Below are 24364 nucleotides of genomic sequence, written 5' to 3'. Positions count from 1 at the left end.
TTATATATTTCGTAGAGCAAAAAGTTATCTCTTGTCCTATACCGTTTCTACTATTTCATGACTTTCAGAACAGCATAAAGAATACCGCTTAAATTATAAAGAGTCAATTTCGCATATATAGTTAACGCTATTTGTTGTGCATCCCGTTGATTGAGTGCCTCAAGTAGTCATACGTACCGTGTTCCTTTATGGCCTAACGGTGTTTAAGAAAAGAAAGAAATGAAAGTGATTATATGGTTTTTAGTGCTGTTTAAGTTATTCTTGGTATTCTTTGCATAATACACTGCTACCGCGTCTAACTCAACACCGCCGTCAGGTGACCTAGAAATGCCGTGTTTTCACTACATCAGTATTCTGTTCGCAATCGCGTCAATGACAAAACACTCGCATGGTGAATTTCCAGGCGCAATCACGTGCGTTCGCTCATGGTGTTGTTTAAATAGAAGCAATCTTTGCCTAACCTCGCGGTTTTGGCATAGCTGCTCTTCCTGTCTTATGCTGTCCTCCGTTCCTGGGCCAGGTGGTGTCCTCAAGGCACACACGCGCACTCACGCGCACTCACGCGCACTCACGCGCACTCACGCGCACTCACGCGCACTCACACGCGCACACTCACACGCGCGCGTACACACTCACACGCGCGCGTACACACACTCACACGCGCGCGTACACACACTCACACGCGCGCGTACATACACGCACACACACACATAATGTATTGTTTTTCTAGGAACCAATGCTGGCGATTTTGCTGACGTTTCATGAATTTAAAAGTAAAAAAGTTATAGTAACTTTAACAAAAATATTTTTTATTTAGACAGTTATTGGTTTCACGACCATTGAGAAAAACTGAAAGAAATAATATCGAGTACGGAGATCTCAACTGTGTAACTCACTAATAAAGCTTGATATCTGATTTCAGTAAGTGCACCTATTAAGACATCTAAAGCAGGCAAAAAATGATATAGTGCACACCGTTCTGCAATATACCAGTAATTTGAGAGCATGTTCCTTTTCTTTACAAAATCCTCGTGAACATGCTAACTTTTTCACGTAAGCTGTCGACTTATATATCAAATTTGTCCGTTTTGGATGCTCTGATAGATGCACGTTACAGAGATGCGATATCTGTTTTCGGTGCGGAGTTTCTGTTTCGTAAACTTCGTGCCTCAATTATTACTTTTTTTTAATGAATGACTGACGCGACGATCTTGTATCCCACCGTTTCTGTATTATCAGACAGCTGCCGACCACATGACTGGCGCAACGTGCCAAAATTTTTTGAACGCGCCAATAAATTTTAAAATATATCCTGCCTTAACGTGACCACTTCGATGTACGTGCCAAATGGAGCGTGGCTCCTTGGCTTAGCTTTCTTTACCAGTCGTCGCTGCACGTCACAAAAATCAGACGTGGTGGTAAGAAAGCGCTGACGCATGTGCTGGTCGGCCTGGTCCCATAGTCGCAAGTCACAGAATGATCGTGTTTCGCCGAAAGCTGGACGCACGCCGCGTAAACCTTTCTTTTACAGCCAAGCTGTCCATGGCCAGAATCTTGAAAAAGTGTCCCAGATGTTGACGAAAACTACCCATGTGGGCAGATTACGCGTGTTTGACCTACACATGTCAGACGTGGGACCTAGAGAGGTCTCAGGCACGAGGGTAAGAACAGCAGTTCTTGAACAAAAGATGCGTTGTACAACGGAATGCTAAGAAACTAGACGCCAATCGTGCCAACGCGCTAGCAACACTGCTCGCGCTTCCGTCATTAGAAAATGAAGATGAAAAGTAAAAAAAAATGAAGAAAAGTCGAAACAAACAACAAAGTTATGATGTTGACAAAAACAATGCGCCGGAGCGACGAAAGCTGTTTCCCAAACGCTAATCTATGACGGTGTGTCGAAACGTCAGTGTATATGCCTAGAGTAAGAAAAAGAAAAAGCTAGAAGAAATATAGGAAATGGGGAATAATTAGAAAATAAAAAGAAGAAACAAGCAATGTAGTTATCTGTGTTTGGCTTTTCTCAACCAATATATCATGACCACCTTACAGAACTTAATACAGCCATTGAGCAATACAGCCTCACTGGACTTTCGCGTAGTGGAAGGGCTTTGAATTTCCTACTCGTGAGTTTCTCCGCATTACACACGAGATTTACGTAAACTTGGGCCCCTGCTGGGGTGGTCAACCTCTGAACTCGTGGCTCATGCCTACTGTGGCAGATGGGTTATCGCCGCTGCCAGAACGCGCGCCGCCTTCCGTGCGTCTCTCCTTTTGTTATCTACTAGTATTCGTCTAGAGCTTTCGATAAAGCGATCGGATTACACCTTCGACTATTGGACAGACACACGCGTCAATGCTACCAAGTGACCTCACCCCCCCCCCCTCCCCTCCATATTTGTGACCTACAGTGAAGCCTACGGAAGGATACGTCACACGACTTTTAAGTTCGTCGCGTTAAAATAGTTCGTAATTGATGATTTGATGCACGTTGAATGAACGAAGGCATCATGACGTGATTGCGAAGCCAGCAACTATCTAGCAGAGCAAAAAAAAAAAAGAAAAAGCGAGGCAGAGATTTTCAGGTTTCGTTGAAACTGAAAAAGATATGAAGTTTTCTACCTTTTTCGAAGCCCTAAATCAAATTCCAATTTCTAGATTAGTTAGAATTTAGCCTTATCTCACAAATGCAATAAATAAACAACTTAAATTTGTCCAACGGTTGTCTCACAAAAGAGCATTTCTGATCTTCTGAAGCAATTCTGGGGTTTTAAGTGTCAAAGCCACGATATGATTACGAGGCACGCCTTGGTGAAGGATTGCGGAATAATGTTGACCAGCTGGAGTTCTTTAGCATGCCGCCGATGCACGGCACACGCGCATTTTTCCACTTCGCTCCCGTCGGAGTGCGGCCAGCGTGGGCAGGATTCGATTCCGTGTCCACGTGCTTAGCAGTACAATACCATAGCCCCTAAGCAACCCATGGCGGCTATTTGCGATCTTCACACATATTCGAAGTGGAAAATTGCCTGCGAGCTAAATCTTCCTCTTAATGCTGCAATGCGTCATGCTCAACGGATTTCTTTATTTAAATCACTATTCTTTTAGTTTAGCCTTTCAGTATGTGGCATTGTATGTGTGCACATACTGTCAATGCCACATTTTAGGTGTACACATACTTGACCGATCCTCAGGAATATGTGCAAATGGGTCTCAAAAAGTACAGAATGCTGAAATGTAGCAAGATACTTATCGCAAATTTCTATGCATACACCCGCTACTAAACTACCCCACCGACAAGCTTTATATACTGCCTTCTTCCCCGTGACATCACCGCGCAGATGCCTCACACTGTGTGCATCCGCCTCATTTAGCACGTGCATTTCGGCGTAGCTTCTGAGCGGTGTCCTGCATTAACATAAAGACTGCACGAGATTACAGCTCTCACCTTTCTGGCGTGTAAGAATTCCATGAGACTGCGGCTTGCGTAGGATGAAAGCAAATACAATTACACGCATTCGCCTTAGGCGTACAAAATTTCATACCCACCGTTACATTATCAGTGCTTTGCTTCCCATAGATTCTAACATGTTCGCCAGATATGGGTAATGCCTTTGCAATCTTTGTTAGAGCGCTTCGCCTTCACGTTCCACGGGGTGAGTGAAAACGTACAAATTCTGAAAAACAACCATGGTACCGAAACAACGAGTTTCATTTCAGATATCTAAAACTATCAAACATTATTTTGCAAGCGAAGCTTGTATTGCCTCACTCGTGTCGGCGTCGGTGTTCGTATTGCCGAACGAAGAAAATAAAAATTGCTTGTCGGGCTGAGGATTCCAACCACCGACAACCGGTTTGGGAGACCACGCAGACCGATTCAACCGCTTTCGGTTCATCAAATACGCCCTTTACAGCGAGGTTTTACATGCATGAAGAAATAGACGTTGCGTAAGGCGCGAGCCAATCACAGGCGTCCCCTCCCTCCGAAAGCGAAAGGAGCCTTGCGCCCGCTTTTTCCGACAGTTCAGGCCTGGCAGTCGGATGGGGAGGCCGCGTTTGGTTCGTTCTGCCAAAAAGCAGGCTGCATTGAAGAAACGGCAGTGGGAGTGCGCCACGCGTCGTGCGTTCGGCTGAAAAACAGGTGGTGTTTGATGAATGCCGCACGGCAACTTGTTTGAGAGAGGGGTCGTCGTCGACGTGACAACCTCGCCATGAGGAGCGCGAAGCCGAGGCGTTCAGAAAACAAGGAACCGCGGATCCCAAGCTAGGCTTGCACCCCTCTTCACAGTAGTGGTAGGGCGGTAACTTTTTTTTTTATTCTAGGAGGAAGTCAAAACACATTCTACGCTCAAATACACATCGATAGCGGCACATGTCACCGCAGATGTTTCCTGTATACGTGCTTTTTTCCGCTTGCTGCTTCAATAACAAGCACCACTCGCGACCTTCGCGAATTTTCTAATACAAGTTCACGGAGCTGGAACGAACTACAAAAAAAAAACATTATTTTGGGTTGCAGATACACGTATTGTTCTCTTATAAACATTGCCATCAGAAGCAGCCCTGAGTTTGCACTTCCTTCATTTAGTGCCGAAGGAAATGCATTTTCGCAGATGTCGATGTTGAAACGTCATAACAATAATCAAACTGAGAAAAAATAGATTATCAATCAATAAATAAACTCAAATTGTTTTGTATCAACATCACAACCAGAAGAGCACAGATATTCATGTGCGTGGACTGAAAGCCACGAAACTGCTAGACGATGCCCATGGTCGCTTTAACTTTGCGCAGACGGACAGGAACATAATCACCGAGCAAAAATATTTGTCAACTCTACAAAAGAAATGGGGGAAGAAACGATCAAGCCTAAAAGGTTAGACGCATGGCAGAACCGAAATGATTATGTTACACGCGAAGTGCATGTTAACAAAAAGAGACACAATGTAACACAGAGCAACCCAAAGCTGGAATGAGGTTTAAGGTCCTGGAAGCGCGCGCAGAGTAGGCTACGAGAGACACGCCGTGCTTGACGACTGTGGGTTGGTATTGACCACCTGAAATACTTTAACCAGTACCCGAGGAACAGTATTACACCGAGCGTGGAGTTATACGGCTATTTGGAGAAAAAAAGCAAATTCCCCGATAATCAGCGATAGCTCAATCGACAGTGAGATACCTATCTTAATCAAAAGAAGCGCAAGTTACTCCACCGCGAGTAATTTCCGTGTAGCGCAATTGAATGATATGACTTGCAAGTCATATGACTTGCAAGACCAATTCTGTGGATCGTCGAATGACTATTTTCGGTTATCTTTTGGAATCAACCGCACGGTTGGCCTTAAAACAGAGAAATGAAGATGACATAGAGGTAATGAATGCAACCGTAACTAGGCTGGCTTTAGAAGCAGTAATGGAAGTAGGAGGTAAAAGTTCCAAGGGGGCAACTAGTAGCTAAGCTCTCCTAAGTAACGAAGGGCCTAATAAAGAAACGACAGAGAATGAGTGTTCAACTCAAGAGGTCAGACAGAATTTGCAGAACTGTCGAAACTGATCAACAAGCATATAGTAGGGGATATTGGAAATCATAACGTGAGGAAGACTGTGGAAGCAGTAAAAAATGGACGGAGAATGAAATTAGTGAGAAGAAAACCTCGCATAGAATAAGGCAAGATGCTTGCACTGAAATATAAGCAAAGTAGAATCATTAGCAATTCCGAAGATATAGTAAAATCAGCGGAAGAATTCTATACTGACCTTTATAGTACCTAGAGCAGCCACGATACCTGCATTGGAAGCACTGATGAGCAGGTTACAGAGGCTCCTTCTATAACTACCGATGAGGTTAGAAGAGCCTTGCAAGACATGAAACGGGGAAAAGCGGCAGAAGAAGATGGACCACCAGTGGATTTAATTAATCATGGAGGAGTCATCATGCTTGCAAAGCTTGCGGCCCTTTATAAGAAATGTTTCACTGATTCATAAGTGCCAGAGAAGTGGAAGAATGTCCACTATGTACTAATCCACAAAGAGGAAAACATTAGCGAATTGAAAAATTATAGGCCAAATACCTTACTTCCACTACGGTATACTATACCAAGATACGTTCCAATAGAATATAGGCAACATCAGACTTCAGTTAGCCAAGAGAGAGAGAGAGAGATAAGATAATGCAGAGAAAGGCAAGGAGGTTAACCAGAGGCAGTTCCGGTTGGCTACCCTGCGCAAGGCGAAGGGTTAAGGGGGATAAAAATACAAGCAGAGTGGAAGGGGGAGATAGAAAAAAAGAGAGACAGGCACGAACAAAGCGCGCACACTACAGAGCGGTAGGGGGCGGCATTCTTAGTCTGTCGTGAAGCTCTGTAGACCGCAGGAACCTTAATAACGCGAGTAAGGACTTCCACGCGGATGTTCTTTCGGAGCATTGGCCTAAAGCTTTTAGTTCTGATAGTGGACGGTTGTCCAACTGGTCCAGTACTCTGCACATCAATTGTCTCTGAGCACTATATCGTGGGTGGACACAGATAATGTGTGTGAGCGTCTCATCGATGTTGCATGTGTAGCACGTGGGGCTGTTGGCCATTCCAATAAGGAAAGCATATGAATTCGTAAAGGCTCAGTCAACCAAAAAGAAAAGGCTGGCTTCAGGAAGGGATATTCTATAATGGATCACATACACGTCATCAATCAGGCAATCGAGAAATCTGCAGAGTGCAATCAGCCTCCCTATATGGCTTTCATAGATAATCAAAATGCATTTGATTCACTAGAGATATCAGCAGACATAGAGACATGACGTAATCAAGGAGTACAGGAGGCTTACGTAAATATCTTGGAAAATATCTACAGAGATTCCACAGCTACCCCAATTCTTTACAAGAAACGTAGAAAGATACCTATAAAAAAGGCGTCAGGCAAGGAGATGCAATCTCTTCAATTCTATTCACTGCATGCTTGGAAGAAGCATTCAAGCTATTAAACTGGGAAGGCTTAGGAGCGAAGATCACCGGTGAATATCTCAGCCACCTTCCGTTTGCAGATGACATGGTCCTATTCAGCAACACTGGGGACGGGTTACAACAAATGATTGAGGACGTTAAGAGATAAAGTTTCAGAGTAGGTTTGAAGATTAATATGCAGAAGACAAAGATAATGCTCAGTAGCCTCGCTAGGACACAAGAGTTCAGGATCGCCAGTCAGCTTCTGATGTCTGTTAATGAGTATGTTTGCTTAGGTCAAAAACCCACAGGGGACCCTGATCATGAAGAAAATTTACAGAATATTAAAGATGGGTTGGAGTGCATGCAGCAGACATTATCAGATCCTGACTGGAACCTTACCACTATCATTGAAAAGAAAGGTGTACAATCAATGCATTCTACGGGTGCTAACATATGGAGGAGAAACTTGGAGATTGACAAAAAAGCTCGACAATGAGTCCGCGCAGAGAGTGACTGAGCGAAGAATGTCCGGCGTAACGTTAAGAGACAGTGACAGAGCAGTGTGAATCAAAGAGCAAACTGAGACAGCCGATATTCTAATTGACATTAGCAGAAAAATATGGAGCTGGGCAGGCCATGTAATGCACAGCTTAGATAACTGGTGGACCATTAGGATTTACAGAATGGGTGCCAAGAGAAAGGAAGCGTACTGGAGGTTGGCAGAATACTAGGTGCGGTGATGAAATTAGGAAATTCGCAGGCGCTAGTTGTAGTCGGTTGGTGCAGGATAGGAGACATTGGAGATCGCAGGAAGAGGCCTTCACCCTGCAGTGGACATAAGATAGGCTGATGACGAAGAATTCAAACTCCGAAGAAGTCACAAGATTTACCATGATTTTCTTTAACTTCTACTCGGCCTGGTTCAGGAAGCACCACATCAAATCTACTTCTTATGTCAGTTCAACCTGCTGTCTGCTCACATGTAGACGCTCGCGCAAATAGATATGTGTATCCTTAACAGATAATGCAATTTCTTTCCAAAAACTTTCGCCGAATATATTGGCCGATAAGCTTGAGGACGTGTGTTCCTTAACTTGTGCACAACGACGAAATTGTTTGACATAATCTAATGTGCATATAATTTGTCCGCGAATGTTCTGAAAACCATAGAAGGCATGAAATCATAGTGATCAACAGCTGAATTTCGGCCACTAGCTTCTTCTGTAGAGAATATTATTTCACAAGTTATCCTAAAAAAGGATTAGTAAGTGTTGGAAATATTACAAGCCTGAAAACGTATGTTAGACTAGTCAATGTACGGTACCTCATCAATCTCGACATGACCGAGCCGTCGTAGTAGCAGCCAACGCGAAGGCAATGTAATGTACAGTTTGCGTATGCTATGAAGCCAACCATGCGTGCACGTCCACGGCAATGATTCTGAAAAGGCACCGGGGTGCCATCGCCCATTTTCTGTCGTTATTTTGCTGGCAACGAGCCGAATAGACGATGTCGCAAACATAAAAGCAACACGGGGCAAAAAAAACTAATAACATGCGCCCTACATAATTGATAAGCGCCTCAAGATATGCAAGTCAAATCTCAGGAAACGTTGAACGAGACATGCAAACAAACGGCGTCTCATTCAATGTTTCGTGTGTATATAAACGTGGAGATTGGCCGGTCGTTATCATTATCTTTCCTTTTTCTTTGCTCAAGGAGCACAGGTGTCTTTCTGGCTTCCTTGGCTCATTATCAAACTTCTCGCGTGCATATGTAAAATAATTACGTAACGGGGTCCTGTTCAAACCTACGGGCGGTCTGATTTCCAGGAAGGCTGAGTGCCAACATTGAGCACGCGCTTCCTGCATGAGGAAGTACGCCAAATATTTCGTTTATCTTTCCAGTCCCTTTCGGAGGCCAATTAATACTGTCCGTCCAGAAATGTAGCATGTATTTAGTTTGTTCATGAAAAGCTTGGCGCTCCAACACGAGTTCTGAATTTTTATTTCATCACTGAGTTTTGACAATTGTACAGAATGCGGACGCGTCGCCAAAATTCTCTACAGGAACGTCAGATAAGATAAGTTCGTGTCCATAGCATGCTTAGAAAGCACCTACTGAGCCACTTGAAATAGAGACAGAGAGAGCACGTTATTGGAACACAGAGAATTCTACCGGCGTGTGTAAAATCGTCTGTACATGCTGCTCTGCATAAGGGAGGGGAAGAGGGGTCACGTAATGTTTTTTCTTCACGGAAATGAAACAGTGGATGAAGCAGCTGTTCAGCGCAAGAAATATGTAAATACATCCTTTACGAAAAGAGGCGCATCAGTTATGGCGAAAAGTAACGCTAGTGCAGAAGGAAACCACTCCTGGACCCAAGCAATTCACAAGTGTACCTTTCCTTCCCTGTGTATACCCGGACTTGAGTCTAAACGTTTTCATCAACTTTCCCGCTGGCAAGAAACTTTGCATCATCGTCTCTCCTGATGATTGAATTTACAAAGAGTTGTTTGCACCGCCTGGAACAATCTACTCATGCGTAATTTGAGGTTTGTGGTGCTACACAAGCGGTATAGCGCATCCGGTTAGAACGCCCGGCCTATATACACGAAAGGACATTTCGTGAAAGCTAAATGCACAAAGTCAGTCAGGCACCACTAACGCTAAGAAGCGGATTAGGTCGCATTTCTTGTCCTTCTAAGCTATTGGAAAAGATTGTGTGATGGTAACAAGCCTTGTGCGCAGAAATGACAGATGGGAACACAATACATCTAGACAAACTGACACCGAACGCGCAAACGCCCAGCTATCTCGCTTCCTGTTTACTCAAATGCAAGTATTATTAAATAATGTAGAACAGGCCTTATCCCAAGCGTTTCACAAAGCTCTACGCAAGCGTTTGATCATCTGAGGTTGCACGCAAAAAAGAAAGCACCTGTCGCGCAACTTCCGTGAATGCAAACTGGCGTTAGAAGAGTGGTAAACTGAGCGAGCTTGTTCACATTGAAGATAAACTTTGAGCACAAAAAGTAGAAACGGACGAAATATGGAATACACAGCACGAAAGATTACTATAACTAAACGTTTGTTTTGAGAAAATGGCTGATAGTTATACGAAAAGAAATCATTCATTCGCGCATGATTGCGTGCGTTTAACCATAGAAATTCACAAGGTGCCTTACAAAGTAGAAAAACATGAACGCTTCTTGCAGGAGGAAAGTTGAATAGCAAGATGGGTGTAAATTTGGGCGAGTTGTTGAACATATATATATATATATATATATATATATATATATATATATATATATATATGTATATGTATGTATATGTATGTATATGTATGTATATGTATATGTATATATATATATGTATATATATATATATATATATATATATATATATATATATATATATATATATATATATATATATATATATATATATATATATACACACATATATAACAGAAAATAATATGCTGAAGATGAGCACGCAATTTGCCTGAGATATTCTTCAGTAAGGTTAAGGACGCAGTATTGTCCTTCATACTGAATTTTCGCTGCTTCTGTAACTTGCCGCGTGCACTTATCCCCGTTAAAGTCAATAAGCGAGCAATTATGAAAAAGCGGCGGACATTCATACCTTCTACAGTGCAATGACAGGTTTCTATCGTCGGACCCCTTGCGGACTAAATTATTGTGCTCGGCCGCTGAGACGTGTGTCCGTTTGTGCTAAGTGTTTTCTGCAGCATGATAGTGTAATGCAGTTAGCGATTCTGCGAAGTTGTCGAACGTGCCTTTAGCAGCGATTAAGTTGTCGAACGTGCCTTTAACAGCGATTAGTGGTGCAAGCTGCAAAAGTGCATTCCAAGTGCAGGCAGGGTGGTGTATGGAGTGCCGCTTTCATGCAAAATGAAGTTAAGGTAAAACGGTCAGATGCCTGAACAGTCGCGCACAATCGTTTAGCTCTCAAGAGACCCGATAGAAACATGTCGCTATACACTGTAGACGTCGAGAGTGCTCGCTGATTTGAGATTATGACGTCTTTTTTCGCCGAAACGGGGATATGTGCACGCGGTAGGCCACAGAAGCAGCAGAAATTCATTCTGAAGAACAGAACTGCGTGAGCTCTCCCTGTTGTCCTTGTCAAACAAAAAAATTGGGCATCTTTCCTACATGAGCCTTTCGCATATTATTTTAAACGGAATAGCCGGTGTCCCAAATAACTTTAGCCGAACTTTAAAATATACCGAAGCACTTTAAGAGGCCGCGACCACACACGTTGTTGGATATTGCATGCAACATATCACACTATTTCTTATATTCTACCTAACTGCACAATTAGACAATAATTATTGACTAACTTCGCGAGTATTAACTTTAGAGCAAGAGTTTCTATGAGAAAGTCGTAAGGACCTTTCGGAAACATCTAATCCAGCCGCGTTGAACTTCCTGCTTGTTTCGTAATCATTTTTTTTCTTTTTTTTAATAGAGCCCGCTAACTATAACGAAAACACACGTGAAATACCCGCTAGCGCGCCGTGATTGCAGTGCTCTCAAACGGACTGCACGTGAACGAAGGGTGTATTAAACTTGCCGCTTAAAAAGTGACAGGGCCGCGACGCAGGCATAGGCCGCTCGATTTACGCCAGTGGTGTGGTTTACGATTTGGTGGTGCGATTTACGCCAGTGTTTCATCGCAGTCATAGAGTTTCCTGGTATTACAAGACGGAACTCTGGCGCATGGTCGTTCAGTCACTATAGGACTGATAAATGAGTTTGCCTTATCCTTGTGCTTGGGCCTTCAGACGTTCTCGTAGCTTCGTTTATTACGCTTTATCTGGGCCTAAATTGGACTACATTTGGAAGCAATTCATACTCTTTTTTAATGCACAAGGTAATACGACACTGCAAGAACGCAATATTGCTGCTAATTACAGTGGTCCAGCTTGACTATCCGTCCATGGCGCAATCGTTTTAACATAGGGCTCCTGGACTAAAGGTTCAGTGTTCGAATCCTGCCGTCTGACAAAATAATAATTGTTGTGTGATTATTGCTAACGCAGTACTTTCTTAAAATTGATCTCTGAGGAATGTGGCGAAGCCATTTAAAGCCAGAAAGGCGAAGGTTAGGTGAATCCATGTGCTACCCGTTTTTCCTATGCTATAGCTGAACTGCCCTTCTTGCCGTTCCCGTAGACTCTAGCGCCACAGATCCCTCTAGTAATTGTATGAAACCCCATGATCGCCGCACGTATATCATGATCGCCGCACCGATAAGCAGACACCTGCATTGCTCCCTTGTCCCTTTTATTTAGTGACAACGTACAAGCTCAGTGCGCAGCACGTTCATAGGCGACCTGTTCGAGAGCACAGCAATTGCGGCGTCGAAGCGGGAATGCCACGGGCTTTTGTTTTCATTTATAGCGGGTTTTGTTTTTGTCGCCGAAAAAAAAAACTATTTCGAAACAAGGAAGTTAGAAGCTGTAGAATTGCGTGTTTCAAAGAAGGCTCTACAACTTTACCGTTGCAAATTTCGCGCTAAAGCGAAGTCGCTTAACTAATCTTGAATAATTATACAGTTAAGCAGACAACAAAACTAATGCGACCTGCTCCATACAATACCTAACAACCTTCATTTGGTCGTGTCCTCCTAGAGTGTTACGGCATATCTTTAACTCTCGGCTACGGTTTGTTGGAATCTTCTGTATATTCTGTGAACTTTCAAAAAACGTTTGGCGGAAGGAGCGCCATGTTTGTTGTACCTGCTTCTTTTCTTATGTCGCGTTCATAACGCGCCCTTATCAATTCAGTAACAAGGTGCTGCTATTACCTGTTGCCACCTAGATAAGACATCTTTTTTTTTTCGTGTAGGAATAAAGAGGATAGGCTCGCATATCTCGTACCTTCCTTCTTTGTGTGGTAATGACTCACTTATCTCCCTGTTAAAGGACCGTAGAGACTTATCTCAGCGAAGGCCGTCAGGAGCAATTACAGGGTCAAAAATTGAACTCACAAACACGTGCTCTTTATCGTCACACGATATACTCGCTGAGCTGCTGTAGCCGGTTTCGTATCTTTAACGACGTTTTACCTGAGCAAGAATTTGGTTTGTTTGAAGTAATTACTTCTATCTTACCAAAATTTTTTGTGATTTTCTCTTTGGCTTCCTATTAGATTAGGAGAAGGGCTGGCAAGAAATACAGTTCTTTAGAAACAATGAATGTGAGTCCGATTTTCCCGTCAACAATAAAGTTACGAGCATTCAGTGCTTATATTACTTGGTATAGGGACGGTGAAAAAATAAACGCGGTCAATACTCGTACCTAAAACATCAACTCACTATTATGCGAATTTGTTCGCAGAAATAAAATCAATACTTCGAATTATGAAAACACTAGCACGGCTTTTTATCGTCGCAAAATATTCAATGGCCGTCGTCTGTGCTCGAGGCTATCACTGTGATTTGGGTGGCGCCGGTTTTTCTGTAAACTAGTATGGCCTAGTAAAGAGTTGGACATTTACCTTACAGTACTGGAAATGTTTTGCTGTATACCATTGCTACAAGGTGAGAATACGAGTATCAACGAAGTGTTAGGGATAACTAGTGTAGCGGTTTGCATTTTTTATTGTGCATCTAAAACATTTTTGCGTCCTTAAGAGACTTGTTAGCGCTTTGACAAGCACCCTTAACCATAAGGGGTAAGAACGAATCGTTGACGCAGAGAAATGAAGTTTTCCCCTTCTTGAAGCCTTGTGGAAATAAGTAGACGTGATGATAGCTGTCACACATGACGCGAATATTTCATAAAGTAAGGTTTCATAGCAATATACCTGTCAGACTACCGTGTTAGATGTGCGCACAGAGGTTAGCATTCATAACGTTTTGGAGTGCATGGTTTCCTGCATAGTATCCGTAGTTTATGCGCGCTGTGGTGTACAGCAAACTTAGTTTACAGACTTACTAATAAAGCTTTTAGCCATACGACAATATGACAACCTCAAAAATGCAAAGTTGTTTACCGCATGCATGGAGAGCTCTCCTAGATATGCGAACCCAATGCAAGCCGGTATTCCAGCAAATATTACTGATATGTTTGCGCACATCATTCATACGTCACTTCAATTCGCGGAACTGACTCCCATGTCAGAGCGTATGCGACGCACAACGCGACTTTTGATGCTCGATCACTTATGTTGCATCAGGCGTACCACTCATTCGAAGGACGCTATCACAAAGCACGCGCCGACTCTCTGCGTGACGGCGTTTGTCAGTATGGCTCCGCCGCAAACATGATACGAAAAATAATGGAGGAGGTTACTGCAAGTTTCACAAAACCGGCACACGAAACGTCGAAAACAAAGAGGCAGGTCAGTACATATGTTGTCGCTACAAATCCTAAATGGCTGCACAAGTCCGTACTTTTTGTTCATGACAGAGACATCAGAGACAGTTGCTCGTGCGTCGAGAACATTGTGTTCATTAGGAGCATGCGTTTCCGTCAGCTTTGCTTGAACTCTAGCGAAACGTTTGTAGCACAAAATGGCCGACACAAGAGAGTCAATCAATACTAGGAACACGTGCAACAGGCAGAGGCTTAGCTGTCTCACACAGTCATAAATCTTTCAAAATCCCTAAAAGCGAACTCCCTCGTGTGTTATTAGGCAGTTGAAGCGTGCCTTACTGTGGCGATTTTGCAATGTTCTACCTCTACGCATATTCAGGTATCGCTTTAAGCACTTACAACCCCTACAATATTTTTGTTTGTAGTGTTCGTGGCTTAACAAATTTTGCATATTTTTTTCTTTCATTTACACTGCAATGTTCTCTTTCAATATTCAACAGACTGCTTCCGCGCATCGTTAAGAGCTCTGCGACACCATAATCGCGGAGCTTTTACCCTTGGCCCGAGCACCCTCTTGGCAAGCAAATAAGCCAGCGCTTTAATGTCTCTATTTGCAGGGCACTGCAGCCAAAGCAGCCAATTCCGCTAGTTTGTTGCGATTTTCTCTTTACGACAGGTAACAGCGTTAGTAGCCACTGTTGGAAGGTGTCAGGCTGGTATTATCCGCTGCGTTTTTCAACGTCCCTAAAGAACACGGCTTTACGCAAAGTTAATATTTATAAAACCAGAAGGCATCTTAAGTGCAATGTGTCACAGGAAGTTAGGGTTTCTGGCGTAACTAGGATGGCGTAAGAAATACGTATTGAACCCTCGTTTTTTTTTGTGTTTCTGTGTGGCACACGTCGTATGCTTGGTGATCTCAATGAACTAAGCGGGGCGCTGGGTACGTGATTACTGGAAGTATGCGCCTGATACTTAGTTGTGCGCCGGCAAAGTTCGAAGTGGGTGCGGAGATTGCAGCCTTCGCAATAAATTTCGTATGCAAGCGCACCAAAACGTTATTAGCATTTTAGGAGAGCGTTCGATTTGGCCCCTTTTCCTTGCAAATCTACGCGTGCCACAGTCATAAAATTTAGCGGTAATCGGGCGAAAGGCGATGGTAAAGCTGCGTGAGAAGTAAAACGCATGTGGAATTACAACTGTCTTAAGAAATAACTTGTTACGCAAATATCTGAGAGTATCATGCGGCCGTTAATTCCTATGCCTACTAATGTTCCGGCATAATTTGACGTTACACCAAACCCACGTTTCGTGCAAATAGGTCTTGTTAAGTGCAATATTCTTGGCTTGATTAGATGTGTTGCAGATAGTTACAGAACTCTAATCTTCTCTTTTTTATGCATTATGGGAGGTTCGTAGTACGTTTCCCTGGTGGTCTGCGTGAACTAGGAAGGTAACTTGTTTATATTTGTTTCGATGAAGGGCAGGTTTTGAATAATAGGTGGGTGAAGTTAAAGCCAAGGACAAATCACGGCCTTCGTAATTAATTAACTGCGCAAGCTGTACGGAATGTTAAGTGTCTGTGTTAAGAACAACATTGAATGCAGCCTCCTGACCTGGGACAACAACAAATGATACCAACATCGCACCTTGTGAAAATTAAGAGACGTATTGGCCAGTGCTCTCACCATGTGAAATTTGTGTGGATGAATTATTGCCTTTGCAAAAATGGAAAAAAAAGAAACTGTCCGAACGCGCTATGGGGCCAGGTTTCAAACGGGAAAAGTCATAAAGAAGCCACATTTTAAATGGTGGGATTTGATTACAGGCAACTGAATCTGTTATTGCAACTAACTGAAAGGAACAACTTTGCTAGAATTTGGGTTGTGATTGTAAAAGGTTGAACATGTCTGTTTCTTTTTACCTGGCCAATAATTAACGTGTACATGTGGTTGCAACAGTTATTGAAAGGTTACTAAATAAAAAAACAACACGACATGACTGACTGCATGAAAATAGGAATTTAATTACCTAGTAATTACGACGATAGAGTTATTCGAAAATGCGCGATGGATCTTTCTAAAATCTTGAATTTCGTTTAATGTTGTCTACAGCACTTTGAAAATAGATATATGTAACTTTCGCACATTTGTTAACAGCGTATATCATCATACGCGACTAAAAGGGATATTCTTTGTCGTCTATGCGTAATATGTAGGGGTGGGCGAACAATCAAAACTTTCGAATAAAACATCGAATATTGGCCTAATCAATTAGGTCTTCGAATCGAATATTCACTTTCCATAATTTGAATATTTTTCAAATAGTTTTCGACATTTGAAATCTCTAATTGTGCACGATCAGCATAAAATCAGCATAGAATTAGCCCGCGATCAACATTAAGGCAGACCTGTATCCGAGAAGTTGCGCAGTGCAACCGATCAGGTCGCCCGAGGGACGAGACCTTTGCGGCTGAACCACCATCACCTGCACTCGCAATGAGTCCTGAATATGCAAATAACTCCTTGTTTCCTGCCAATGCTCCGTTTGCGCTTTTATTAAACAACACTATACGATTGCATTGTAATGACACAAGTTTGGTAACGGTGTGAATACGAGGATGCCAAAAATTTTTTTACTGTTAGAAAAGCATACGATATTCGAACGTTTCGGTGTGGGCGAAGTGCAGAAAACACACGTGTACCATGCACTTTATGAATAGCTACTTTATTATTTGATTTATTCATAGTGGTAGTGATTTTTATATTTTATATGTCATTCTTGTATTTTTTTTACCTTTAGCTGCACGATGTTGATCCCCGACGATTGCGCTCCTTGTAGCATGGATTTTGCTCCGACCGGACGAGATGTAATTTAACGTCATTTAAGTATTAATTTATATTGTCCTTGTTCGGCAAAAATGGGCTTCTCTCACTGGAGTTAGTATCAAAAAACGAAAGCAAAAAAAAGGAACAACAGTACAATATGGTGGACTAATAATTATTGAAATTCAGTTTGTTTGGAAGCGGCTGACTTCAAGCAATCTTTCCTGCGAAACAAAACTTTAGGGCTTTCCAGTAGAGAGCACCGCTTCAATATCAGAGTCACTTTGTATCTCAGCCACTAATCTTCAATATGTACCAAGGTGTTATATCCAGGCGTTTGCGTATTCACATCCGCCAAAGGTAGCTCAGGAATAGGATAGCCTACGTGTGTGTCCGCGGGGATCATTTCTTCTGTCTACTGAAAAAGCGACAAATTATCAGTGCTAGTTACTTCGCTTCTTTATTAATTCGGCATTTAAAGAACGCAATAAAGGAACAAAGACAGCTTGCTTACGGACAATGTGATGGCATAGTCATTGCACCTGTGACGAGCTGCAGGTATTACACGCTTATTTTTCAGAATCTCCGCCGTATTTCTTTGTATGCCTTTTCCAGAAAGCGAACAGTTATTCCAACAGCCAGTTTGCTTTCATACATGTAAATACAAGCAACTCTGCAAAGCGTACCCAGTAGAAGATTTAATTTATAAGCGAATGGGACCTTTCGCATGTTGTCAGTGCTGTGGCATCGGGTGGAGCTCTTGAATATGGGTACTCTGGCTTTTTCAGAGGCAGGGTATGCAGGACTTGATGCGGCAACTTAACTACGTGGGACGATCTCATCACATTAGTCAAATTTCGGGTACAGGTTGGTGGAAAAATGTTCCAGATATTAGAACGAGGAAGGCTTTCGCGTATAACTGCAGCCGTTTCGCTGGAACACGTTTCGCATATTTGCGGTTGGGCACATTTGAAAAGATGTTGAAACATAAAGCGATGCTCCATAAATTGTATGAATTTATGTGGAGAGCCATTCTATTTAGCCAAGTAAACGCGTTTGCTAAACATTTACCGCTTATAGCTGGAACCTACATCGAACGAGATGAAGAGTGCATACTTCTGCAAAGTGGTCCAAAAACTACCACTTGTGTGACAGGCCCGTTTGCTTGCCCTGTCTTCGTTGAGGTATGATATAGTGTCCTGCTGCCAAGTGTCGGTTCTACGAAAACTGGCGTTACGTTCCCTTTCGAGGCTGTGGTATAAGGAAAAAAAAAAGACAAATACCCTATTACCTCGTTAATGGTCCTCGCTTCTCCGAAAAAAAGTAAATATCCGATAAATCAGTGGTTGATGACATGTTTAACGAGATACAACGTTCGGTCATTGCTCCTAATCGCGTGGCAAGTTTTGTAGTATTTCAGGGCAGCCTGAAGAGCATGTAGCGTGCAGCGATGCAGTTGATGGTACGTCTACCGAGCTTACCGAATATTTATTTATTGACTTATGGATGATATCCTGTGTTCCTTTTCTACCCTTACGGCTTTTCGAGGTGGCTTTTACCCTTTTGCGTACGTAAAGTGCCTGTTAACTTTTAAATAGAACACGCCGATTTGCGCCCGTCACTTTGCCTGCACTCCAGCTGGAAGATCCGCTACTAGAAAGCTGACATCATTACCAACCACACGTTGTACAATGCGAAGGCAGTCATTTCCGCACTTGCTAGCAAAAAATATATATCTCAACATGTGCTGTGCTCTATTCACTCATGTGTTCCCTTTAACAGCCAAACACCCCATAAAATTTCCTCTGTAGACATCACTTATGTTTATGTGCTTGCTTTTTTATTATACTTGTTCGCAGTTGCCCCGTGTGATCCAGTATACCAATCCCATCGAGGTTGTTTTGATTTGAGCGCAGCAAAATAATATTATTAATAATAAAAAATAATAAAAAAGGAATAATGGGCGGAAGAGGGAAATAAGAACATTCTAGAGATTTTGTAACATGTTTTAAATCAACCCAATTTATTGTCTCTCTAGAGAATGCAACCCCTTGGCTAAAGCGATAATATATTCACGTCGTCTGTGGGCACCTCGTCGCCACTACGTTTAGATGGCACGCGGCACCACGCAGATACAGAATGTTTTGGATGTTCAGCGATGCCAAGACATTGCCTTTTTAGGTCAATGAGAAGTCTGTCCTTCCAGGAAATATTGTCGCAGAAGAAGAAGTAGAACATGTGTAACTGAAAGAAAATTAGTGCAATAGTGTGAAATAAGAATTTTGGTACAGTTTTATGTCCTTAGAAACGCGAAAATGGTTACCACCCGGCTTCAGAGAGGGAAGCACCTGCATTAAAGAAAATTGAATTATATTTCTGCCGAAACACCTCTCGTGCGCCTTTTTTCTACTTCCTGAAGGGACACTAAAAATGATAATCAATGTTTATTAGCTGATTAGCTCAAAGTGTAGAGGTTTAGGGGAGTTGAGAAGTGAAGCGGACAAGCAGTCGAGATAAGAAGAAATAAAGTAGACTTACTCTATGTGGTCGTGTTACAGTCTCAGAAGAAAGAACTTGTAGGACTTTTCACGTTGCCAATGCAGAGTTTGTTACTGGATGAATATGAAAGATATTCTTATGACGTACGCTTAACACATGAACGGGTGCGTGGAAGGTAATTCAAATGCACTTTTCTGTTTCAGTACATTCGCTTGCGCTTCAACTCGGCGATATCGTTAACGGCCTGCGGAAGCTACCTGTTTCTGACGGTAAGAGAAATAAAATATTTGACCAGCATGCTGATTATTCATGTACCACCGATTCTGGCTTACGTTTATACAGTCATCTTGAGCAACCTCTGGAGCAGAGTGAAGCATGCTGTTCAAGATTGTTAAAATACAGGCCCAACATAGCGAACATTATAGTTTTGTGCCCCCAGCTTTCTCAACTTTTCCGCACAGCACTCAGCCTCGTGTGCTTCTAATAAAACACGCGAGAAGAAAGTGTTGGTCGCAACTTTCACAACTGCTATCATATAGACATCACTTTAAGGAAGCTGTCTATCTGCCTGTGTGTCAGCACCGGTGTCAGCATATGACGGTGGGCGTTGCGTATTAACTTCAATTTTGTTCCTTGGTGTCGGAGTCTGCAACGTGAATGTCTGTCAGTACGTCTCAATGAAATTTGCGCTAATCCTTCGTCTTCTTCGCGACTAAGAAGGTTTTACGAATAACACAACCAATGACTCTAAACATCTTTCCAGTATATGGTGGCTATGAACTTTACTCAGAAAAGCACAAAAGACGCGAGTGTAAAGGAAATGTTCATAAAAAAGCTTTTGTGAATATTTTTTCGCTGCTCATGCATAAAGGAAAACTTTCATTTTTGCAGCATGAGGGCCGAAACCAATACCATATTCTTATAAACACCATATCATTCGCGAAAGCGAACAACGGACGCACGAAATGCCATTTTGGACATAATTCGATCAGTAGAATTATACTTGAAGAAATATTTCACTATATTTCAGTGCGCCTAATGGTTTCCAATCGAGAGAAGTAGAAGAAAACGCCAATGAACACGTTGAAGCGGACGTACACACGTGCTGTACTGTAGTTCGGCCTCCAAGCGCTTATGAAAAAAAAAAAAAATCCAGACAGCGCAAATACCCAGTTGAAAAAGACAACAGGAATTCCTGTCGCAACTACAGAAATTTCTGTTGTACAACAGGATTTTTCTGTAGTAACTACAGATTCCTGATGGAGCGACAGACTTTTCTGATGTACAACAGACATTTGTTGTTGCTACTACAGAAGTACAGTCTGTCGTATGTCTGTTGTTACAACAGAAAGCTGAAGCTCTACAACAGATTTTTGTAGTACTACAGAAATTTCTGTTGTACAACAGGATTTTTCTGTAGTAACTACAGATTCCTGATGGAGCGACAGACTTTTCTGATGTACAACAGACATTTGTTGTTGCTACTACAGAAGTACAGTCTGTCGTATGTCTGTTGTTACAACAGAAAGCTGAAGCTCTACAACAGATTTTTGTAGTACTACAGAAAAAATTGTCATCACTACAGGCACCCTGTTGTCCCAACAGAAATACTCCTGAAGTAACCCGAAAAACTTCTGTAGTGCTACAGAGAGCTGTTGAAATACTACAGAAACCTATTGTGGCAACAGGCCCCCAATTGTCACAACAGAAGTGTTCCTGATGTAATGCGACCAACTTCTGTTGTACTACAGAAAAATGTTGTTGTACGACAGAAACCTATCATTGCAACAGGCCCCCAGTTGTCATAACAGAAGTGTTCCTGAAGTAATGGACAAACTTCTGTTGTACTACAGAGAACTGTTCCACAACGGAAACCTATCGCCGCAACATATACCCAATGATGACAACAGAAGTGCACTGAAATTGTGTGATGCGACAAGCTTCTGTAGTGCCCGGTTGAAAAAGACAAAAGGAATTCCTGTCGCAACTACAGAAATTCTGTTGTACGACAGAAGTTGTTGACATTTCTTAATTGGGAGACATTTCTGACGTTACGACATAAATTCTGATTTCGCAACAGAAGCATTCTGTCGCGACAACAAGAGTTCTGAAGTCGGAACAACAGCTTTATATCCTGACAGCGACTCCGACGTTACGACACCAATTCTGACGTCGCAGCAGAAACATTCGGTCGCGACGGCCAAGAGTTCCGAAGTCGCAACAGAAGCGCTTCCCGTCGCGGTCCTTTAAAATTGTATGTTTTTGCATCGGTAGTGTACACTGTACTTTTCTCCTGCGCGGTATTCAATCGCACTTCTCTGAAGCCGGCAATGCTGACACCGATGGCACCGACACCGGTATTAAAGTCGACGTGGCGAATAGTTATAATTGTGCCGTGACGACGCGGCACCAGCAACGCCCTACCGGCCTCCTCTAAATCGGCCGCTGATCAAAATCATACCATCTGCGGGAATGGCTGCGTATCCGGTTTTTTTTTTTTGGTAAGATGTGGCACACAGGCCTGTGGACTTACATGTGCTGTTACACTGACACATTAGTTAATTTCCCAGGAATATTTCACAAGCTTATGCGAAGCGGAAAAGAAGATTTCGGTTGTTCCACAAAGTTGCGTGAAAAGCTGTATCGCTCGGGTCTCATTAATCTGATACAGTGCTGCCGTGAGAAGCCAGTATGCTGTCAGAAAGAACTCTCATCCACGAATGTTTATGTAGCTATTTTGCATTGAACACACGAATTATATGCGCGCTCAAAAGTGTAAAGAACGAGAGACAACTGTCGAAACTAGCAGTAATAACCCTAAAAGTCAACGTTGTCTATTTCTGAATTTCTTATTTAGTATGGATATCGTACATCAAAATCGATGTTCTAGCACTGCACGATGTACTTGTCGATGGTACGAACACTCTTGCTCTTCTAGAGATGCGGCACTTGACGCGGTGGAGTGATAGCGGATCTTGGCTCTCAAAATGCAAATGTAAACATCAGCGCATCAGCACGTCGTACTATTCACATGGCCAAAACGTACACTCGAAGGCCATGTCAGGGGTGGTGCAGTGGTAAGATGCCGGGCTAGGAATCGAGAGGTCGCATGTTCGAATCCTAGGCAAAGACGTTTTTTTTTTAATTTTTTTTTTACTTTTATGTTTTTCTTTTTTGTGCTAACAAATTTACATAATCTTACGGACGTCTCTGTCAATTTTTAATTAAATATTGATCAAGAACTACAGAACATTCTACTACAGGACGTCACACTACAGGCAACAGAACTACAGGCAACAGAACTACAGGCAACAGAACTACAGGCAACAGAACTACAGACAACAGAACTACAGACAACAGAACTACAGACAACAGAACTACAGAAACAACGTCCCAAAATACAACAGACTGGTAAAATTTCCTGTTGTGTTTTTCAACTGGGTAGCCTTCGAGTAGAAAACCTTGTCAAAAACACGCTGTACGTCGAAACGCTGCCTGACATCATGTCCTTTCTAATGTCGTCTGTAAAGCCTCCGCGACTGTTTGGCGTGGCCTTATATGTCAACCTGGTCCATTTTCTTGTAGAAGCAGTTAATGATGTAGCGACAGAAACAATCGGATGTTCTCATACGCCACTCCGAGTTCTCTAATATTTGCGCACTCGTCCTTCATATATATATATCTTTAATTTCGTAGACTCATTTCATGTCTGAGCGGCTATAACCTGCTTCACATGTCTTTCCCACTTGCCTCGGGCAACTCATTTCAGGTGGGACACGTGCGGCGTAAGCGGTACGGTACGACGCTCCCGCCGCTGATCGCGACACTTTTTTGTGGCAATGTCACTGGCCCTTCCAGCTAATTTTCTTTTGCTTTCACTCCCGACAGATGCCCTTCGAAATCAATCGGAGCATCGTTCCACAGCAATCTCGTTCTGTCACCAATGATCCGTAGGAGAATTGCCCTACATGCGAAAAAGGAATATCGTTTGCGTCAGAACAAAGAACGCAAATGAAAAAAAGAAACGAAGGCCAACTAAGCACGTACACTGAGCCTACTTGATCATTTATCTACAATAATTAATCAAGAACAATACCAACGGAAACGCGACTTTTGTCAGCTCATGCATGTATGTGTGTGGAGTGCGCTTGCGCGCGTGTCAGTGTCTATTGTGTGTGTGTGCGTGTGTGTGTGTGTCTGCATGCGTGCACGCACGTGCATGTTAGAGTTGCGTATATCTCAGGCACCAGTTACGCTTTTCAGCGCCATAACGGGCACGTTAATCAACAGCGAATGAACATTACATGTCAGCGTGAATGGATGTAAGCAACCTTATAGAAAATCTGCTAAAGTTTAACGACCCGGGTTCAGGTCTGCCATGAGGTAACCTCGAAGCCTTGCCTCGTCACCATCTCTCAGGCCCACTGGACTGCGCACTCTTGAGCCTTGAGGTTGAAGCTGCGCAGAGCCCGCGGCGGCCCACTTCGACGCAAGAGCCTCCGGACTACTGCCATTTTAGCCGCTATGACAGGACACTCTCATAACATGTGTGAGAGAGTCGCTCTAGTTGCCTGACATAGCTTGCAAAGAGCACTCGGGTATTGCGCGGGTGAAATTTGCCGCAGTCACACCGGACTGGCGAAAGTGTGTCCGCAGCTGTCGCCAGGCATACGTGTGTGTATAGCTGTCACCCGACGTCTGCCTGGCGATGTTTCAACTTGAGGTGACGTAGGAGCAATACCCTC

General features: G+C 42.9%; 1 protein-coding gene across 1 annotated transcript in view; it reads left to right on the top strand.

The window, feature by feature from the left end:
- The window catches only part of LOC135905800 (sodium-coupled monocarboxylate transporter 2-like), a 58896-nt gene that overhangs the window by 3879 nt on the left and 30653 nt on the right, over window positions 1–24364 (top strand). Inside the window, exon 2 of the mRNA XM_065436852.2 lies at window positions 19823–19888. Within this exon, the coding sequence (XP_065292924.2) occupies window positions 19823–19888 (66 nt within the window). The remainder of the gene's footprint in view (window positions 1–19822; window positions 19889–24364) is intronic.

Source organism: Dermacentor albipictus, chromosome 5 (assembly GCF_038994185.2).
Source record: "Dermacentor albipictus isolate Rhodes 1998 colony chromosome 5, USDA_Dalb.pri_finalv2, whole genome shotgun sequence".
Lineage (NCBI taxonomy): Eukaryota > Metazoa > Arthropoda > Arachnida > Ixodida > Ixodidae > Dermacentor > Dermacentor albipictus.
This window is presented reverse-complemented; position numbering and strand designations above follow the sequence as displayed.